Source organism: Calidris pugnax, unplaced genomic scaffold, assembly GCF_001431845.1.
Source record: "Calidris pugnax isolate Ruff unplaced genomic scaffold, ASM143184v1 scaffold49, whole genome shotgun sequence".
Classification (NCBI taxonomy): Eukaryota; Metazoa; Chordata; class Aves; order Charadriiformes; family Scolopacidae; genus Calidris; species Calidris pugnax.
The window spans coordinates 1,751,181-1,770,172 of NW_015090798.1; the positions used below are offsets into that span (position 1 = coordinate 1,751,181).

At 37.0% G+C, this 18,992-nt stretch overlaps 1 protein-coding gene across 1 annotated transcript in view; it reads left to right on the plus strand.

The window, feature by feature from the left end:
- Window positions 1-18,992, plus strand: part of NCAPG (non-SMC condensin I complex subunit G) — a 40,463-nt gene that overhangs the window by 17,384 nt on the left and 4,087 nt on the right. The window contains exons 12-19 of the mRNA XM_014937066.1: window positions 29-139; window positions 1,281-1,400; window positions 3,397-3,633; window positions 3,964-4,145; window positions 6,633-6,807; window positions 7,140-7,301; window positions 8,155-8,326; window positions 10,407-10,499. Of these exons, the coding sequence (XP_014792552.1) occupies window positions 29-139; window positions 1,281-1,400; window positions 3,397-3,633; window positions 3,964-4,145; window positions 6,633-6,807; window positions 7,140-7,301; window positions 8,155-8,326; window positions 10,407-10,499 (1,252 nt within the window). The remainder of the gene's footprint in view (window positions 1-28; window positions 140-1,280; window positions 1,401-3,396; window positions 3,634-3,963; window positions 4,146-6,632; window positions 6,808-7,139; window positions 7,302-8,154; window positions 8,327-10,406; window positions 10,500-18,992) is intronic.

Consider the following 18,992-nt stretch of genomic DNA (forward strand, 5'->3'; position numbering starts at 1 on the left):
TTTTTTCTTTACCCCGACCCACTTGAAGAATGATCCTGAAACACTGTTGAAGTGCCTGATGATGTGTTATGAGCTTCTGAAGATCATGTCCCTTTCTAAAGGAATTGATCCAACCATTAAAGAAATCATCGAATCTCTGGTATGTCAGAATAAATACTGTTTACATTATAATAAAAATGGATATATCATCATAGCTGGGCTTTGGGTGCTGGCAAGATATGGTTTGTGATTATTTCACAATTGCTTGGCTGTATCTGTAGTGCTGTGTCTGGTGCTTTCCCAAAACCTGGTGTCCTGGAGGAGCAGTCCAGATATGCTGTTCTGAGCTCCTATGCCAGAACTGCTTGTGGCAGAGAGAAACTGAAATAAAACAGGAATACGGTAAATATTTGACTAATGTATGACAGTGTTGGACTGTGCTGAGTTATCCTGTGCCAAGTGTGATGCTTAGGCATCTGCTGACTGCCCTTGCTGGTACTTTAGTTACTTGGATTTGCTATCAGCTGAAGTTATGAGATTTCTAGTAGAGAACTTTAAGATTTGATTTTTATTATTTTTTTTGTCATTGCTAGTCAAAAGGTTTTTGGCTAGGAAAGACTGGAACGCTTATAGACCTCTTTTTTGTTCCTTCCATATGCAAGGAAAGATGGGGGTTGCAGTCAGGGACTCTGGGTCACAGGTAGTTTTTTCATCACTCCTCCCAGTCAAAGGAAAGGGGGTTGATAGCACCAACTGAATCTGGCAAATCAACAAATGGCTTCTGTAGGTATGTCAGTGACAAAAAGAAGGCTAGAGAAGACCTCCCTCCCTGGAGGGAAATGGGAGACCTGGGGAGGCTCGGGGCATGGACAAGGCTGAGGTACTCAACAACTTTTTTTGCCTTGGTCTCCACCAGGAAGGGGTCTAATCCTTGGAATTAGACTGGGTGTTGTTTCTCTGCAAGAATGCTAAAGTTTTCTATGAAGAAATGTGTAACTTTGTTGTGTTTGTTGTTTGCTTGGGGTTTTTTTATTTGACAATGAGTGGACAGTTCAATTTTGTTTGAAAACAAATACTTATTAAAAACAAACACAAAGCAAAACACGTAATTTTTGCCATTATTTTATTGCTGATTTGAAAAAGCATACTCAATCTGCTTCTGTATAAGCAGAGTATATAGTAGCTACCACTTTCCAATCCTATATCAAAACTAGATTATTTTTAGTTTCAGGTAAGCATGTTTTATGTTTTCTTTTCAGTTTATGTATTTCAACTCTAAAGTGTAATACTATTGTTTCCAGATACTTCCTGGTGTAACTAATGTCCACCCAGCAGTGAGGAATATGGCAGTTCTGTGTTTGGGTTGCTGTGCCCTTCAGAGCAAAGAATTTGCCCGACAGCAGCTTGCATTGCTGTTACAGGTAAAAAGGTCTGATGGGGGATGGAAGGGTGGTCTGTGTGACTAAGTAAATAAAACTAGTCTTGCATCTATAACAAGCTATTCTATGTAGTTACATTATTTGAGCACCAGTAATTCCTGCTTTCCTAAAGATCTGGAGAGTGTGGTTTCATGTGGATCTTTCTGATGTCTAATAGCATTCAAGCTTATGTTGTATCTTGATAGTAGCTCTGGAGAGTGTGCTTTCATGTGGGTTTTTCTGATGTCTAATAGTATTCAAGCTTATGTTGTATCTTGATAGTAGCATGATTTTTCCTTTGTAAGGTCACCTGTTGTCTTGAAAGTTTGTAGGAATTCTGTACCTGTAAGGTCTCACTTTCTCTTCTGAATCTGGATGAAATCTGTCATGTATTCATGTTATTAATATAGAAAAGAGAAGCTGTAGGATCCTGTAAGCCTGCCTTCCTTGGGAAACCAAACCAAAAATATTACTCTGATGGTTTATTTTTAATTTCTGTTACATACTTATCTCTGATCTTGGTCGTCCAATTTAATTTCTGAATTACTAATTTTGTGTGGATTAAGTAAGAGCTGTTAATTAGAGGATAAAGCAATATTCAAACCAACAAACAATAGCATGGCCAAACATCTATGAATATGGGACGTACTGTGTGCCATAGTACCCACATCTCCCACCTTTGTGGTAAATGCTCTGATGACACTATTAACTTTTCAGACCCTGGCTTTGAAGGAGTGTAGGGGTCAGTGTGCTTTATTAAGAGCATATTCGTGTGCACGCTCAAAGGAGCTGGCAGCCTTGAGCTGATATGCTCGGCTCAAGACAAGATGATAGAGCTGTCAGTCACCATAGCAGAAGAACTCTGGGTTCCTATAAAGTTAGCAAATCCTGTTGTTTTTAATCTGCCTTTGAGTATGTCTCATTAAAAATCTCTTTAGGGAGGATTTCAGTTGTTTTAGCAGCTCAGTTTAGACTTAAGTAATTAATTTCTGTAGGTAGTAAAAGCCATATTCTTTGTGTAGGCTGCCATCAAAAGCAGGGTGTTGGGCAAAACACACCTAAGGTCTCTAGGCTAACTCACTATGTATGGTTTTATTTGAATGTTAATTTGAACTATAATACATACAGTAACCTATGCATCTTGGACTTCTATTACTATATTACTCCCTGCTGTCTTTTTACAAACTGTTTCTTTTAATTAAGCCATACAGTATTTCAGAGCAAAAATTGTTGTATTTTCTCTGTAGTGCCTAGTGCTATGAAGCTACAATAGCCAAATAGACTTTCTGTTTGTCCACTTTTGTTTAGAAGTTGAACAATAAAATTACATCTCCTCCATGCATGCTCACTCTGAGTGAGATTCAATTGATTTTATGTAATGGTCTGTGAGTGAGATTCAATTGATTTTATGTAATGGAAATTGCACAGGTGACTTGATAAATTCTTTCCCAGACTGTATTATAAATTCAGGTTTAAACTCATCACACCTTCCTAAAGTCTGAAATTTGTCCCAAGTAGTATAAAAAGTTTCCAAAATGAAACAATCTTATTAAAGCAAAAAATTTGATTATACTTGGAGGGGTTCAGGGCCGGGCTGGATGAGGCCTTGAGCGGCCTGCTCTGGTGGGGGGTGTCCCTGCCCAGGGCAGGGGGGTTGGAACTCGATGATCTTTGAGGTCCCTTCCAACCCAAACCATTCTATGAATATAAAAAGTTTCCAGAATGAAACAATCTTATGAAAGCAAGAAATTTTATTATACTTAATGTTAGCATTGGTGATCTACTATAAAATGATGTATATGTTTTCCTTATTAAACCTAGGTTTTACAAATAGATAATATAAAGGTAAAGCTCAGTGCTTTAAAGGCAATCTTTGATCAACTAATGCTGTTTGGGATCGAGCCATTTAAAGCCAGAAGAGGCAGTGATTCTCTGATTCTAATGTTAGCATTGGTGATCTACTATAAAATGATGTATATGTTTTCCTTATTAAACCTAGGTTTTACAAATAGATAATATAAAGGTAAAGCTCAGTGCTTTAAAGGCAATCTTTGATCAACTAATGCTGTTTGGGATCGAGCCATTTAAAGCCAGAAGAGGCAGTGATTCTCAAAGTGAAGATGCACAGATTAGAACTGAAAATTGTGAGGAAGAAAGTGAAACAAAAGAGGAGGAAGAAGAGACTGCTACAGTTCACAGACTCCTGCAGCTTCTTTCAGGTTTCTTAGACAGTGAGGTAAGAAATACTGTAAAATTTGCCTTAGTGTTTCTTTTTTTTTTAAATTACTTTTGCAGAAGGTTTACCATCCCATTAAGTTGTACGTGAACATTGCATGTTGTGTAATTGATTAATGGTTTAATGTTAAAATAGTTGTCCTAGAAAATGACCACAAGTTTGTCACTGATAGAGACTAATGTTACTCTTGAGCTAGCTTTGAACTCTGGTCAGGTGCAAATTTGTGAATGTAGAGAACTGATGGGCAAAATAGGATGTAGATTGCTTTCATGAAGTATTAGTGAAAAACACTGTGGTTGGCGTTGTGTATATCATCAATTCTTTCTTCAGTTTTCAGAGCTTAGGACAGAAGCTGCAGAAGGAATAGCCAAACTGATGTTCTCTGGGAGGCTGATTAGTGCCAAGCTGCTTTCTCGTCTTGTTTTGTTGTGGTATAATCCTGTGACCGAAGAGGATACTCGCCTTCGACACTGCCTGGGAGTTTTCTTCCCTTTATTTGCTTACGCAAATAGGTATGGCCTTTGTAAATTATTATGTGAAAATATACATTGGTCTAGCAGCTTTAGGAACCTTTATTGATCTTGCACAAGTAGAAATTGCACAAATGCAAATTAGCCCTAAAGCTCTAGTTCAGCCTCTGGTGCATATTACTTTTTAACACACATAATCTCAACCTATGACTATTCTGAAGACTTTCCATTAATTCCCTCTGACCCCTGTGGCCTTCCACTTTTTTTCTTTCCTAAGCCTATAATTGAAACTGTTCTTCAAGACGCTGAATAAAAGATTGATTTAAAAAGATGTGCTTTACTTATATGTGCTGTTGAGCACTACAGGTAGACTTTGAAGTGTCACTAAAAACTAGCTAGGAGTGCTTCAAAAGAAAGATATCAAAGCAGCAGGCTTTGGTTGGTTGTGGTTGGGATTTTGGGTTTGGTTTGTCTTTTAACCAAATGGTACTCCAATCTAAATTCACAGCAGATTCAAAATCTGTTTATTTTGGTAGTGGACAAAGGAGGTAGAGAGGTCATGTAAGGGGATAGGAGCTTAAATAGTAATTCTCATCTCCTTTCACTTGCTCAAAGGAAAAAAATGTATAAATTGCTTTTCAGTTGTTGCTCGTGGGTTTAGCCAGTCTGAATTAGCTGAGTTTTTATCTACTTTTTTATGGTTAAGGCCTATTATATATTCCCTTTTTATTTTTACAAAACAAATTGATTTACATTTTTTTGGGGCTATAAACTGCCCCTTTAAGAGGTGTACTTCAAAGGGGAGTTGGTTTGGAGAGGAAAAAAACACAAACAAATGTATTTTGTAGTTGTCAGGAAAAAAAAAAAAAGAGAGAAAAATGCCCAGTCTCCTCCAGAATGGAGTTTTTCTTAATTAAAATATTTTGAAAATAATTAACAGAAAAACTAATTTTATGTGCTTCCAGAATCTCTGATATTGAATAATGAATTGAAGCTTTTAACATTGATAATATTTTACATGTGAATGTAGTCTTCTGACCCAGTAAATATCTTTTAAATGTATTTATTTATTTATTTAATTGCAAGTACTAATGATTGAAATACATGGAATTACTTAGATAGGCAAAGTCATTTGCAAATGAGGCAGCTCCTAGCACATCATAGATGGTCTTTTTCTTGAAAAGAAAAGCAAAGTGTATGCTTTCAGTAAAAATCAGAAAAATTATGGAGAAAAAAATCCTAAATCTTAGTTTGACTCATTGATTTAGAGTCTCTGTTCAGGTAGGAAACCTCATTGATTTTTTTTCTTTCAACATTATTTGCATTCTGGATCACAAATGGTTCATTGTAAGATGAATTGTGGAGTGTCTTCGGTTACCAGTACTGCATTTTCAGACAAGAATTATGAATTACCATGTGTAATTCAGAACTGCCTGCAAAGTTGCCATTCAGAAAAGGAAAACTCAATGAATAAGATTTGGCAGAGGTTTATACCTAGGGATAGGATCCTGTAACCAGTGAAAAATACTTATTCATGACATTTTTTCTGAAGAGTAATAAACTCTCTGGCAGCCTGAGAGGAGAAACTTCTGCCTTGTGCCTATAAGCAACTTGACTTCAATTTATTTATTTATTTGATTTACAGGAAATAATGTGAATGATACTTCAGTTATGCTTGAGCCAATCTAAAGCCTTGAGGCTGCTGAAAGGGGAAGTTCTTGGTTCCGTTCTTTCTTGCCCCAGTTTTAGTGCTCAGAAGGTCTCTTGGTCAGCTGATTTGGCTTAATATTCCAGCAGCAATCGCTCTGCTTTTTTGAAATTATTTACTTTCTCAGTTTTCTCCTGGAGCTACTTGGGTTCCAATAAAATGTTAACAAGTATCAGAAAAAAAATAGGCTTCACTTCACTACCTAGTACCTTGTACTTTTTGACACTTTACCTTTAAATTGTTTATTAGACAAGTTTTAGACATCTTGCTGCAGAACCAAGTGCAACATGAGTTTTAGACTTGCTTGGCAGGAGTTATTAACTCTTCTAAGAAAAGAAAGCACAAGTGTTTCTTCCAAAAATCTTGTTAACCACTGCATTTTTTTGCCAGGCTTCCTTGCTTTCTTGCACAATGAGAAGTACCCCTAAAGAATAGCAGGAAGGAGGAACGAGAAGACAGATAATCTAAATAAAAGATTTATAGAAATGTATTTCTGTCCCTTAAGAGAGAACGTGTCTGTGTAGATCAGTTAGGTTTTCAGTAGTAAGGGTGAACTTTCAAACTGTTCAGAGGCAGTTAGTGTTACTTAAAACTTAAGTGAAATAGTGTGTGCTGACACTTAAAAGAAATTGGTTCTGTGAAGCAGTTTTGATGTCTTGCTCCTGCTGGCTGTCTCTACCTAGGTGACTGCTCCCACTTTGCTTTGATTGATGTATTATAATGGGTCTCTGATCTCTCATCATAGAATAGGAAATTTAGGGTTGAATTAAGGTTTGATTTTTGTCTCATTTTGCTACTAATGTTTGACTCAATTGAAACAGGTCTAACCAGGAATGCTTTGAAGAAGCTTATCTTCCAACTCTGCAAACGCTGCTAAATGCTCCTGCAACTTCACCTTTGGCTGAAATCGATGTCAGTAACGTTTCTGAGCTGTTAGTGGACCTGACCAGACCAAGTGGAATTAAACCTCAGTCTAAAAAGTCTCAGGACTATCAGGTACAGTGTGTTGAACTGGGGGAAAGCAATATTTGTGTCTAGAGATTAAAACCCAGCTACCTTCATTTACTGCTAGCTCTCTGGGCTTCTCTGAGATTCCTAGTGCCGGAAGCTGGATTAAATGAGTGACTGCTCAGGTAATTAAATCTTTTAGCTTGAACATCCTTTCCCGCCTCCCTACCCCCAATTTCCCCTCCCTCTTACAATTAAAAAAATGCTAGTAGGAACTTGTAAAATTGGTCATTAGCTGCTTAAATCAGAATGATCTCATTGTTGCTTTTTGTAAATAGCTCTCAGGAAAATTTCTGATATCTGTTGTCTTTCCTTTCTAGGACTTGACAGTGCATGATAGTTTAGCAATGAAAATTTGCAATGAAATCTTGATGGACCCAGCTGCACCAGATGTTCGTATTTACACCAAAGCTTTAAATTCACTAGAACTCAGCAGTTCTTCCACAGAGAATCTTCTGGTTCTGCTCAATGAGATTCTAGAGGTAGTATATAAATAATGTGGTCCTTACTGTTTTAATCACTAGCAATCTAATATTCCGACAAGCTTAAAAATGAAGGGCCTTTTGTATACTATGGCAATATGACTGGAATTTCTCTTTTAACCAGTCTCTGAAAATTAATTTTCAATGAGTCATTTACAAAAATCTGAGCTGATGTTACTGTGTAACTTGCATATTTCAGCTACCATAGCTAGTAAAACCAGCATGAAACAGTGTGCCCAACTTGATACATTTCGGTAGAGTAAGTTCTTTTGATAGCTGTGGTGTAGTTAATTTTATTATGTTAAAATGAAATTCAATATTAAGTCTTTTACAGTTCGGTTAGTTCTTTAGTTAATTATTAGCAGCTGAATTTTTATGCCTAAACTTACATAACTGTAAGATCATTAGGCAACATGAAAAGGGTGCTTGATTTAAGATGAAATGGGAAGGGATTACAAGGCTGATGTGAAATTTTTTACATTGATGCTTTTATTAATATGGAAAAAATAAAATTTGGGAGTGTGACAGAGGAAGACAATGGTATATTAAAATATTGAAATGAAAGCTGATCAACTACGGGTGTATCATGCAGAGGTAGCAACGCTCCAGACTTGGCTGGAAATGTCCAGTCGTTTTAATGTTTTTTAGGTTTCCTTTAAGAACGAAAACCAAAATTTATTTTGGGGTTTCAATGCCTGATGTTGATGGGGAAAGTGTTGACTAATCATTTTCATGTCGTGCACTGTATTCTTTGTACAGTAAATTTAACTAATCCTATTAGTGGATATTTTAGTGTATAAAAGAAATAGCTGTAAACTTAAGTAGCATTTAACATTAAATGTCTCTTCTCCAGAAAGTGAAAGATAAACTGTGTCAAAGAGCTATTGAGAAGCTCAAGATGAACTTGACGAAAGGTCCTGATGCCTTCAAAGACCGCTCTGAAAGGACTGAGGAAACCGGCTTCTCTGAAAGGACACAGGAAACTGACGTCACTTTATCTGAAAATGCTATTCAAAATGAAGGAGGTAATTCAGGAGAGGTTTAGTTTAGCAGTAGATATACAATAGAGTGACTTATTTAGATGCATATGAAAATAAGTTTTAGTTTTTGGGGAAAAAAAAAAAGGAAAATGTAACTTCTAGTAAATATGCATACAGCTTTAAAATATTTGTACTGAAGTATTTTCCATTTTTTTTATTGCTTTTTGATCGGACTCTGTGTTTTCTTATTCTCAATATTACTGTAGTATAACCAATGCTGTATTTTGAGTCTTAAAGTCTGCCCTGCAGCTCTTCCTTTTTAACAAATACAGTATTAAAATGGGCTTTCTCTTTTTTCCAGCAGTTTAGCACATTCATATGCCTGCTAAACGCTAAAGGTGACTAACTCCTCTTTAGAATGTGACTCCCTAACTTAGAGGAAGAAACAATTACTTTGTGGTGTTCTAAGACCATGCCTGTGCTTCTTGCAGGCTGCATTAAAGCCGTACCAAGCTGGTATCTTTAATGATGACACCAGTCTGTCCTTGTTACCAGCTCGTATATTGGAGACAGATTTGGTTTTAAGGCTATTTAGGAGCTTGAAGTGGAACTGGCTGGAAGACTTTCCCCAGCCTGCACCTGCCTCAGCAGTGTACAATACGCTGGTGGCACAGAAAGTCTTCACATTTTTCAGCAGAAAAGCAATTTGGTGACATTTGGGGAAAAAGATTCCTAGCAATAGCAGAGATTGCTGAAGAAAGATTTCCTAAAATTTAGAAATTTTAAGACTAGAAAGAATATTTCGGTTGGAAAGCATCTACATCTAGTCCAAGTGCCTGACCACTTCAGGGCTGACCAAAAGTTGAACATGTTATTTAGGGCATTGTCCAAATGCCTCTTAAACACTGACAGGCTTGGGGCATTGACCACCTCTCTAGGAAGCCTCTTCCAGTGTTTGACCACCCTCTCAGTAAAGAAATCCTTCCTAAAGTCCAGTCTAAACCTCCCCTGGTGCAGCTTTGAACCATTCCCATGCTTCCTCTCGCTGGGTCCCGGGGAGAAGAGATCAGCGCCTCCTTCTCCAACGCCCCTCCTCAGGAAGCCATAGGGAGCAATGAGGTCTTCCCTCAGCCTCCTTTTCTCCAAAGCTTGTTCTCTAGACCCTTTGTCACTTGGTTTGCCCTTCTCTGGATACAATCCAGGATTCCTCAATGTCCTTTTTTGTCGTGAGGGGCCCAAAACTGAAGTATTCAAGGTGTGGCCTCACCAGTGTGCTCACTACAGGGGGGCAATCACTTCCCTAGTCCTGCTGGCCACTCGATTTCTGATACAAGCCAACATGCTACTGGCCTTCTTGGTTACCTGGGCACACTGCTGGCTCATATTCAGCTTATGGACATGTAGCTGATACAACTGGTCCCTTGTAATTTCAGTGATTTCAAGTGGCAGGTCACTGTTCCCACACTCGTGGTCCTCCAACTCAGAGGACTGGGCAGCCTAAGGTCTATCACTGTTATTAAAGACTGGGGCAAAATAAGCTCATTGAATGCCTCTGCTTTTTGTTCATTCTTACTGGTCCGGTGACCATCTGCAAAGAGTATTGGTCCAATGGTTTTGGTTTTTTTAGACCTCCCCTTGCTTTTTACATACTTAAAAAAGCCCTTCTTCCTATCTGACCCAACACCGGCCAGTTTCAACTCTAATTGTGCTTTGCCCTTTTGTGTCTTCTCCCTCCATATGTGAACCACAGCTCTGTAATCTTTTCTGTGAAGGCTGACCTGGCTTCCAGAGATCATGCATTTTCTTTTTCCTCTTGAGCTCCACGAGGAGTTCCCTGTTCAGACAAGCAGGTCTTCCACCCAGCCTGCTTGACTTCCCACACAATGGAAGGGGCTAAACAATTCTCAGGAAGAGTTTCCATGTGATTGACCTATATTGGGGTAGGGTTATAGCTGAGTGACATTTTCAACTTCCTTCTAGCTGCCTTACCTAATGTTTAGTTTCAGGAAAAAATGGGGTTATAATTCTGTGGCTTTTTTATATAACAGCCAGAATTTTAAATACTGGTACTTAAGAGAAATTAAAAGTTGATCATAACTTCTGCACGTGCTGTTCTGTTTGACAGAAAATAATACAGATGCATTTCATACTCCAGTTAATGGATTTAAAAGTAAAGCAACTGCAAAATCGAAATCCACGAGAAACAAAGCTGGCAAAGGTATGCCCTGTTTTTTCTGGTCACAATACTACTTGTTTCTAGCAAAATAATTTCATAGTAACTTTCTGTTAATGCGTAGATGTAAAAACCATTCAGTCTTCATACCCTAGTTTTTTAAATTTTATTGGTTAAAATGTTTAAAATAGTCTGTTTTGTGGATATTTTTTTTTTTTTGGTTCTGAGCTCCTATGCCAGAACTGCTTGTGGCAGAGAGAAACTGAAATAAAACAGGAATACGGTAAATATTTGACTAATGTATGACAGTGTTGGACTGTGCTGAGTTATCCTGTGCCAAGTGTGATGCTTAGGCATCTGCTGACTGCCCTTGCTGGTACTTTAGTTACTTGGATTTGCTATCAGCTGAAGTTATGAGATTTCTAGTAGAGAACTTTAAGATTTGATTTTTATTATTTTTTTTGTCATTGCTAGTCAAAAGGTTTTTGGCTAGGAAAGACTGGAACGCTTATAGACCTCTTTTTTGTTCCTTCCATATGCAAGGAAAGATGGGGGTTGCGGTTAGGGACTCTGGGTCACAGGTAGTTTTTTCATCACTCCTCCCAGTCAAAGGAAAGGGGGTTGATAGCACCAACTGAATCTGGCAAATCAACAAATGGCTTCTGTAGGTATGTCAGTGACAAAAAGAAGGCTAGAGAAGACCTCCCTCCCTGGAGGGAAATGGGAGACCTGGGGAGGCTCGGGGCATGGACAAGGCTGAGGTACTCAACAACTTTTTTTGCCTTGGTCTCCACCAGGAAGGGGTCTAATCCTTGGAATTAGACTGGGTGTTGTTTCTCTGCAAGAATGCTAAAGTTTTCTATGAAGAAATGTGTAACTTTGTTGTGTTTGTTGTTTGCTTGGGGTTTTTTTATTTGACAATGAGTGGACAGTTCAATTTTGTTTGAAAACAAATACTTATTAAAAACAAACACAAAGCAAAACACGTAATTTTTGCCATTATTTTATTGCTGATTTGAAAAAGCATACTCAATCTGCTTCTGTATAAGCAGAGTATATAGTAGCTACCACTTTCCAATCCTATATCAAAACTAGATTATTTTTAGTTTCAGGTAAGCATGTTTTATGTTTTCTTTTCAGTTTATGTATTTCAACTCTAAAGTGTAATACTATTGTTTCCAGATACTTCCTGGTGTAACTAATGTCCACCCAGCAGTGAGGAATATGGCAGTTCTGTGTTTGGGTTGCTGTGCCCTTCAGAGCAAAGAATTTGCCCGACAGCAGCTTGCATTGCTGTTACAGGTAAAAAGGTCTGATGGGGGATGGAAGGGTGGTCTGTGTGACTAAGTAAATAAAACTAGTCTTGCATCTATAACAAGCTATTCTATGTAGTTACATTATTTGAGCACCAGTAATTCCTGCTTTCCTAAAGATCTGGATCTGGAGAGTGTGCTTTCATGTGGGTTTTTCTGATGTCTAATAGTATTCAAGCTTATGTTGTATCTTGATAGTAGCATGATTTTCCTTTGTAAGGTTACCTGTTGTCTTGAAAGTTTGTAGGAATTCTGTACCTGTAAGGTCTCACTTTCTCTTCTGCATTTGGATGAAATCTGTCATGTATTCATGTTATTAATATAGAAAAGAGAAGCTGTAGGATCCGGTAAGCCTGCCTTCCTTGGGAAACCAAACCAAAAATATTACTCTGATGGTTTATTTTTAATTTCTGTTACATACTTATCTCTGATCTTGGTCGTCCAATTTAATTTCTGAATTACTAATTTTGTGTGGATTAAGTAAGAGCTGTTAATTAGAGGATAAAGCAATATTCAAACCAACAAACAATAGCATGGCCAAACATCTATGAATATGGGACGTACTGTGTGCCATAGTACCCACATCTCCCACCTTTGTGGTAAATGCTCTGATGACACTATTAACTTTTCAGACCCTGGCTTTGAAGGAGTGTAGGGGTCAGTGTGCTTTATTAAGAGCATATTCATGTGCACGCTCAAAGGAGCTGGCAGCCTTGAGCTGATATGCTCGGCTCAAGACAAGATGATAGAGCTGTCAGTCACCATAGCAGAAGAACTCTGGGTTCCTATAAAGTTAGCAAATCCTGTTGTTTTTAATCTGCCTTTGAGTATGTCTCATTAAAAATCTCTTTAGGGAGGATTTCAGTTGTTTTAGCAGCTCAGTTTAGACTTAAGTAATTAATTTCTGTAGGTAGTAAAAGCCATATTCTTTGTGTAGGCTGCCATCAAAAGCAGGGTGTTGGGCAAAACACACCTAAGGTCTCTAGGCTAACTCACTATGTATGGTTTTATTTGAATGTTAATTTGAACCATAATACATACAGTAACCTATGCATCTTGGACTTTTATTACTATATTACTCCCTGCTGTCTTTTTACAAACTGTTTCTTTTAATTAAGCCATACAGTATTTCAGAGCAAGAATTGTTGTATTTTCTCTGTAGTGCCTAGTGCTATGAAGCCTCTATAGGCAAATAGACTTTCTGTTTGTCCACTTTTGTTTAGAAGTTGAACAATAAAATTACTCTGTGAGTGAGATTCAATTGATTTTATGTAATGGAAATTGCACAGGTGACTTGATAAATTCTTTCCCAGACTGTATTATAAATTCAGGTTTAAACTCATCACACCTTCCTAAAGTCTGAAATTTGTCCCAAGTAGTATAAAAAGTTTCCAAAATGAAACAATCTTATTAAAGCAAAAAATTTGATTATACTTGGAGGGGTTCAGGGCCGGGCTGGATGAGGCCTTGAGCGGCCTGCTCTGGTGGGGGGTGTCCCTGCCCAGGGCAGGGGGGTTGGAACTCGATGATCTTTGAGGTCCCTTCCAACCCAAACCATTCTATGATTCTATGATTCCAAGGATGGCCCATGGTACTGAGGGATATGGTGTAGGGGAGGACTATGTAGAGTAGGGTAGACGGTTGGACTTGATGATCCCAAGGGTCTCTTCCAACCTGAATGATTCTATTGATTCTATTGATTCTAATGTTAGCATTGGTGATCTACTATAAAATGATGTATATGTTTTCCTTATTAAACCTAGGTTTTACAAATAGATAATATAAAGGTAAAGCTCAGTGCTTTAAAGGCAATCTTTGATCAACTAATGCTGTTTGGGATCGAGCCATTTAAAGCCAGAAGAGGCAGTGATTCTCAAAGTGAAGATGCACAGATTAGAACTGAAAATTGTGAGGAAGAAAGTGAAACAAAAGAGGAGGAAGAAGAGACTGCTACAGTTCACAGACTCCTGCAGCTTCTTTCAGGTTTCTTAGACAGTGAGGTAAGAAATACTGTAAAATTTGCCTTAGTGTTTCTTTTTTTTTTAAATTACTTTTGCAGAAGGTTTACCATCCCATTAAGTTGTACGTGAACATTGCATGTTGTGTAATTGATTAATGGTTTAATGTTAAAATAGTTGTCCTAGAAAATGACCACAAGTTTGTCACTGATAGAGACTAATGTTACTCTTGAGCTAGCTTTGAACTCTGGTCAGGTGTAAATTTGTGAATGTAGAGAACTGATGGGCAAAATAGGATGTAGACTGCTTTCATGAAGTATTAGTGAAAAACACTGTGGTTGGCGTTGTGTATATCATCAATTCTTTCTTCAGTTTTCAGAGCTTAGGACAGAAGCTGCAGAAGGAATAGCCAAACTGATGTTCTCTGGGAGGCTGATTAGTGCCAAGCTGCTTTCTCGTCTTGTTTTGTTGTGGTATAATCCTGTGACCGAAGAGGATACTCGCCTTCGACACTGCCTGGGAGTTTTCTTCCCTTTATTTGCTTACGCAAATAGGTATGGCCTTTGTAAATTATTATGTGAAAATATACATTGGTCTAGCAGCTTTAGGAACCTTTATTGATCTTGCACAAGTAGAAATTGCACAAATGCAAATTAGCCCTAAAGCTCTAGTTCAGCCTCTGGTGCATATTACTTTTTAACACACATAATCTCAACCTATGACTATTCTGAAGACTTTCCATTAATTCCCTCTGACCCCTGTGGCCTTCCACTTTTTTTCTTTCCTAAGCCTATAATTGAAACTGTTCTTCAAGATGCTGAATAAAAGATTGATTTAAAAAGATGTGCTTTACTTATATATGCTGTTGAGCACTACAGGTAGACTTTGAATTGTCACTAAAAACTAGCTAGCAGGAGTGCTTCAAAAGAAAGATATCAAAGCAGCAGGCTTTGGTTGGTTGTGGTTGGGATTTTGGGTTTGGTTTGGCTTTTAACCAAATGGTACTCCAATCTAAATTCACAGCAGATTCAAAATCTCCTGTTTATTTTGGTAGTGGACAAAGGAGGTAGAGAGGTCATGTAAGGGGATAGGAGCTTAAATAGTAATTCTCATCTCCTTTCACTTGCTCAAAGGAAAAAAATGTATAAATTGCTTTTCAGTTGTTGCTCGTGGGTTTAGCCAGTCTGAATTAGCTGAGTTTTTATCTACTTTTTTATGGTTAAGGCCTATTATATATTCCCTTTTTATTTTTACAAAACAAATTGATTTACATTTTTTTGGGGCTATAAACTGCCCCTTTAAGAGGTGTACTTCAAAGGGGAGTTGGTTTGGAGAGGAAAAAAACACAAACAAATGTATTTTGTAGTTGTCAGGAAAAAAAAACAGAGAAAAATACTCAGTCTCCTCCGGAGTGGAGTTTTTCTTAATTAAAATATTTTGAAAATAATTAACAGAAAAACTAATTTTATGTGCTTCCAGAATCTCTGATATTGAATAATGAATTGAAGCTTTTAACATTGATAATATTTTACATGTGAATGTAGTCTTCTGACCGAGGTGTACTTCAAAGGGGAGTTGGTTTGGAGAGGAAAAAAACACAAACAAATGTATTTTGTAGTTGTCAGGAAAAAAAAAAAAAGAGAGAAAAATGCCCAGTCTCCTCCAGAATGGAGTTTTTCTTAATTAAAATATTTTGAAAATAATTAACAGAAAAACTAATTTTATGTGCTTCCAGAATCTCTGATATTGAATAATGAATTGAAGCTTTTAACATTGATAATATTTTACATGTGAATGTAGTCTTCTGACCCAGTAAATATCTTTTAAATGTATTTATTTATTTATTTAATTGCAAGTACTAATGATTGAAATACATGGAATTACTTAGATAGGCAAAGTCATTTGCAAATGAGGCAGCTCCTAGCACATCATAGATGGTCTTTTTCTTGAAAAGAAAAGCAAAGTGTATGCTTTCAGTAAAAATCAGAAAAATTATGGAGAAAAAAATCATATGCTTCCAATATCTCTGATATTGAGTAATGAATTGAAGCTTTTAACATTGATAATATTTTATCTGTGAATGTAGTCTTCCTACCCAGTGAATCTTTTTAATGTATTTATTTTATTGCAAGTACTAATGATTGAAATACATAGGATTACTCAGATAGGCAAAGTCATTTGCAAACGAGGCAACTCCTTCTAGCACATCATAGACGGTCTTTTTCTTGAAAAGAAAAGCAAAGTGTATGCTTTCAGTAAAAATCAGAAAAATTTTGGAGAAATAAATCCTAAATCTTAGTTTGACTCATAGATTTGGAGTCTCTGTTTAGGTAGGAAACCTCATTGATTTTTTCTTTCAACATTATTTGCATTCTGGATCACAAATAGTTCATTTTAAGATGAATTGTGGAGTGTCTTCGGTTACCAATACTGTATTTTCAGACAAGAATTATGAATTACCATGTGTAATTCAGAACTGTCTGCAAAGTTGCCATTCAGAAAAGGAAAACTCAGTTAATGAATGAGATTTGGCAGAGGTTTATACTTAGGGATAGGATCCTGTAACCAGTGAAAAATACTTATTCATGACATTTTTTCTGAAGAGTAATAAACTCTCTGGCAGCCTGAGAGGAGAAACTTCTGCCTTTTGCCTATAAGCTACTGGACTTATGAATAAGATTTGGCAGAGGTTTATACCTAGGGATAGGATCCTGTAACCAGTGAAAAATACTTATTCATGACATTTTTTCTGAAGAGTAATAAACTCTCTGGCAGCCTGAGAGGAGAAACTTCTGCCTTTTGCCTATAAGCTACTGGACTTCAATTTATTTATTTATTTGATTTACAGGAAATAATGTGAATGATACTTCAGTTATGCTTGAGCCAATCTAAAGCCTTGAGGCTGCTGAAAGGGGAAGTTCTTGGTTCCGTTCTTTCTTGCCCCAGTTTTAGTGCTCAGAAGGTCTCTTGGTCAGCTGATTTGGCTTAATATTCCAGCAGCAATCGCTCTGCTTTTTTGAATTTATTTACTTTCTCAGTTTTCTCCTGGAGCTACTTGGGTTCCAATAAAATGTTAACAAGTATCAGAAAAAAAATAGGCTTCACTTCACTACCTAGTACCTTGTACTTTTTGACACTTTACCTTTAAATTGTTTATTAGACAAGTTTTAGACATCTTGCTGCAGAACCAAGTGCAACATGAGTTTTAGACTTGCTTGGCAGGAGTTATTAACTCTTCTAAGAAAAGAAAGCACAAGTGTTTCTTCCAAAAATCTTGTTAACCACTGCATTTTTTTGCCAGGCTTCCTTGCTTTCTTGCACAATGAGAAGTACCCCTAAAGAATAGCAGGAAGGAGGAACGAGAAGACAGATAATCTAAATAAAAGATTTATAGAAATGTATTTCTGTCCCTTAAGAGAGAACGTGTCTGTGTAGATCAGTTAGGTTTTCAGTAGTAAGGGTGAACTTTCAAACTGTTCAGAGGCAGTTAGTGTTACTTAAAACTTAAGTGAAATAGTGTGTGCTGACACTTAAAAGAAATTGGTTCTGTGAAGCAGTTTTGATGTCTTGCTCCTGCTGGCTGTCTCTACCTAGGTGACTGCTCCCACTTTGCTTTGATTGATGTATTATAATGGGTCTCTGATCTCTCATCATAGAATAGGAAATTTAGGGTTGAATTAAGGTTTGATTTTTGTCTCATTTTGCTACTAATGTTTGACTCAATTGAAACAGGTCTAACCAGGAATGCTTTGAAGAAGCTTATCTTCCAACTCTGCAAACGCTGCTAAATGCTCCTGCAACTTCACCTTTGGCTGAAATCGATGTCAGTAACGTTTCTGAACTGTTAGTGGACCTGACCAGACCAAGTGGAATTAAACCTCAGTCTAAAAAGTCTCAGGACTATCAGGTACAGTGTGTTGAACTGGGGGAAAGCAATATTTGTGTCTAGAGATTAAAACCCAGCTACCTTCATTTACTGCTAGCTCTCTGGGCTTCTCTGAGATTCCTAGTGCCGGAAGCTGGATTAAATGAGTGACTGCTCAGGTAATTAAATCTTTTAGCTTGAACATCCTTTCCCGCCTCCCTACCCCCAATTTCCCCTCCCTCTTACAATTAAAAAAATGCTAGTAGGAACTTGTAAAATTGGTCATTAGCTGCTTAAATCAGAATGATCTCATTGTTGCTTTTTGTAAATAGCTCTCAGGAAAATTTCTGATATCTGTTGTCTTTCCTTTCTAGGACTTGACAGTGCATGATAGTTTAGCAATGAAAATTTGCAATGAAATCTTGATGGACCCAGCTGCACCAGATGTTCGTATTTACACCAAAGCTTTAAATTCACTAGAACTCAGCAGTTCTTCCACAGAGAATCTTCTGGTTCTGCTCAATGAGATTCTAGAGGTAGTATATAAATAATGTGGTCCTTACTGTTTTAATCACTAGCAATCTAATATTCTGACAAGCTTAAAAATGAAGGGCCTTTTGTATACTATGGCAATATGACTGGAATTTTTCTTTTAACAAGTCTCTGAAAATTAATTTTCAATGAGTCATTTACAAAAATCTGAGCTGATGTTACTGTGTAACTTGCATATTTCAGCTACCATAGCTAGTAAAACCAGCATGAAACAGTGTGCCCAACTTGATACATTTCGGTAGAGTAAGTTCTTTTGATAGCTGTGGTGTAGTTAATTTTATTATGTTAAAATTAAATTCAGTATTAAGTCTTTTACAGTTCGGTTAGTTCTTTAGTTAATTATTAGCAGCTGAATTTTTATGCCTAAACTTACATAACTGTAAGATCATTAGGCAACATGAAAAGGGTGCTTGATTTAAGATGAAGTGGGAAGGGATTACAAGGCTGATGTGAAATTTTTTACATTGATGCTTTTATTAATATGGAAAAAAATAAAATTTGGGAGTGTGACAGAGGAAGACAATGGTATATTAAAATATTGAAATGAATGCTGATCAACTACGGATGTATCATCCAGAGGTAGCAACGCTCCAGACTCAGCTGGAAATGTCCAGTCGCTTTAATGTTTTTTAGGTTTCCTTTAAGAACGAATATCAAAATTTATTTTGGGGTTTCAGTGCCTGGTGTTGATGGGGAAAGTGTTGACTAATCATTTTCATGTCGTGCACTGTATTCTTTGTACAGTAAATTTAACTAATCCTATTAGTGGATATTTTAGCGTATAAAAGAAATAGCTGTAAACTTAAGTAGCATTTAACATTAAATGTCTCTTCTCCAGAAAGTGAAAGAT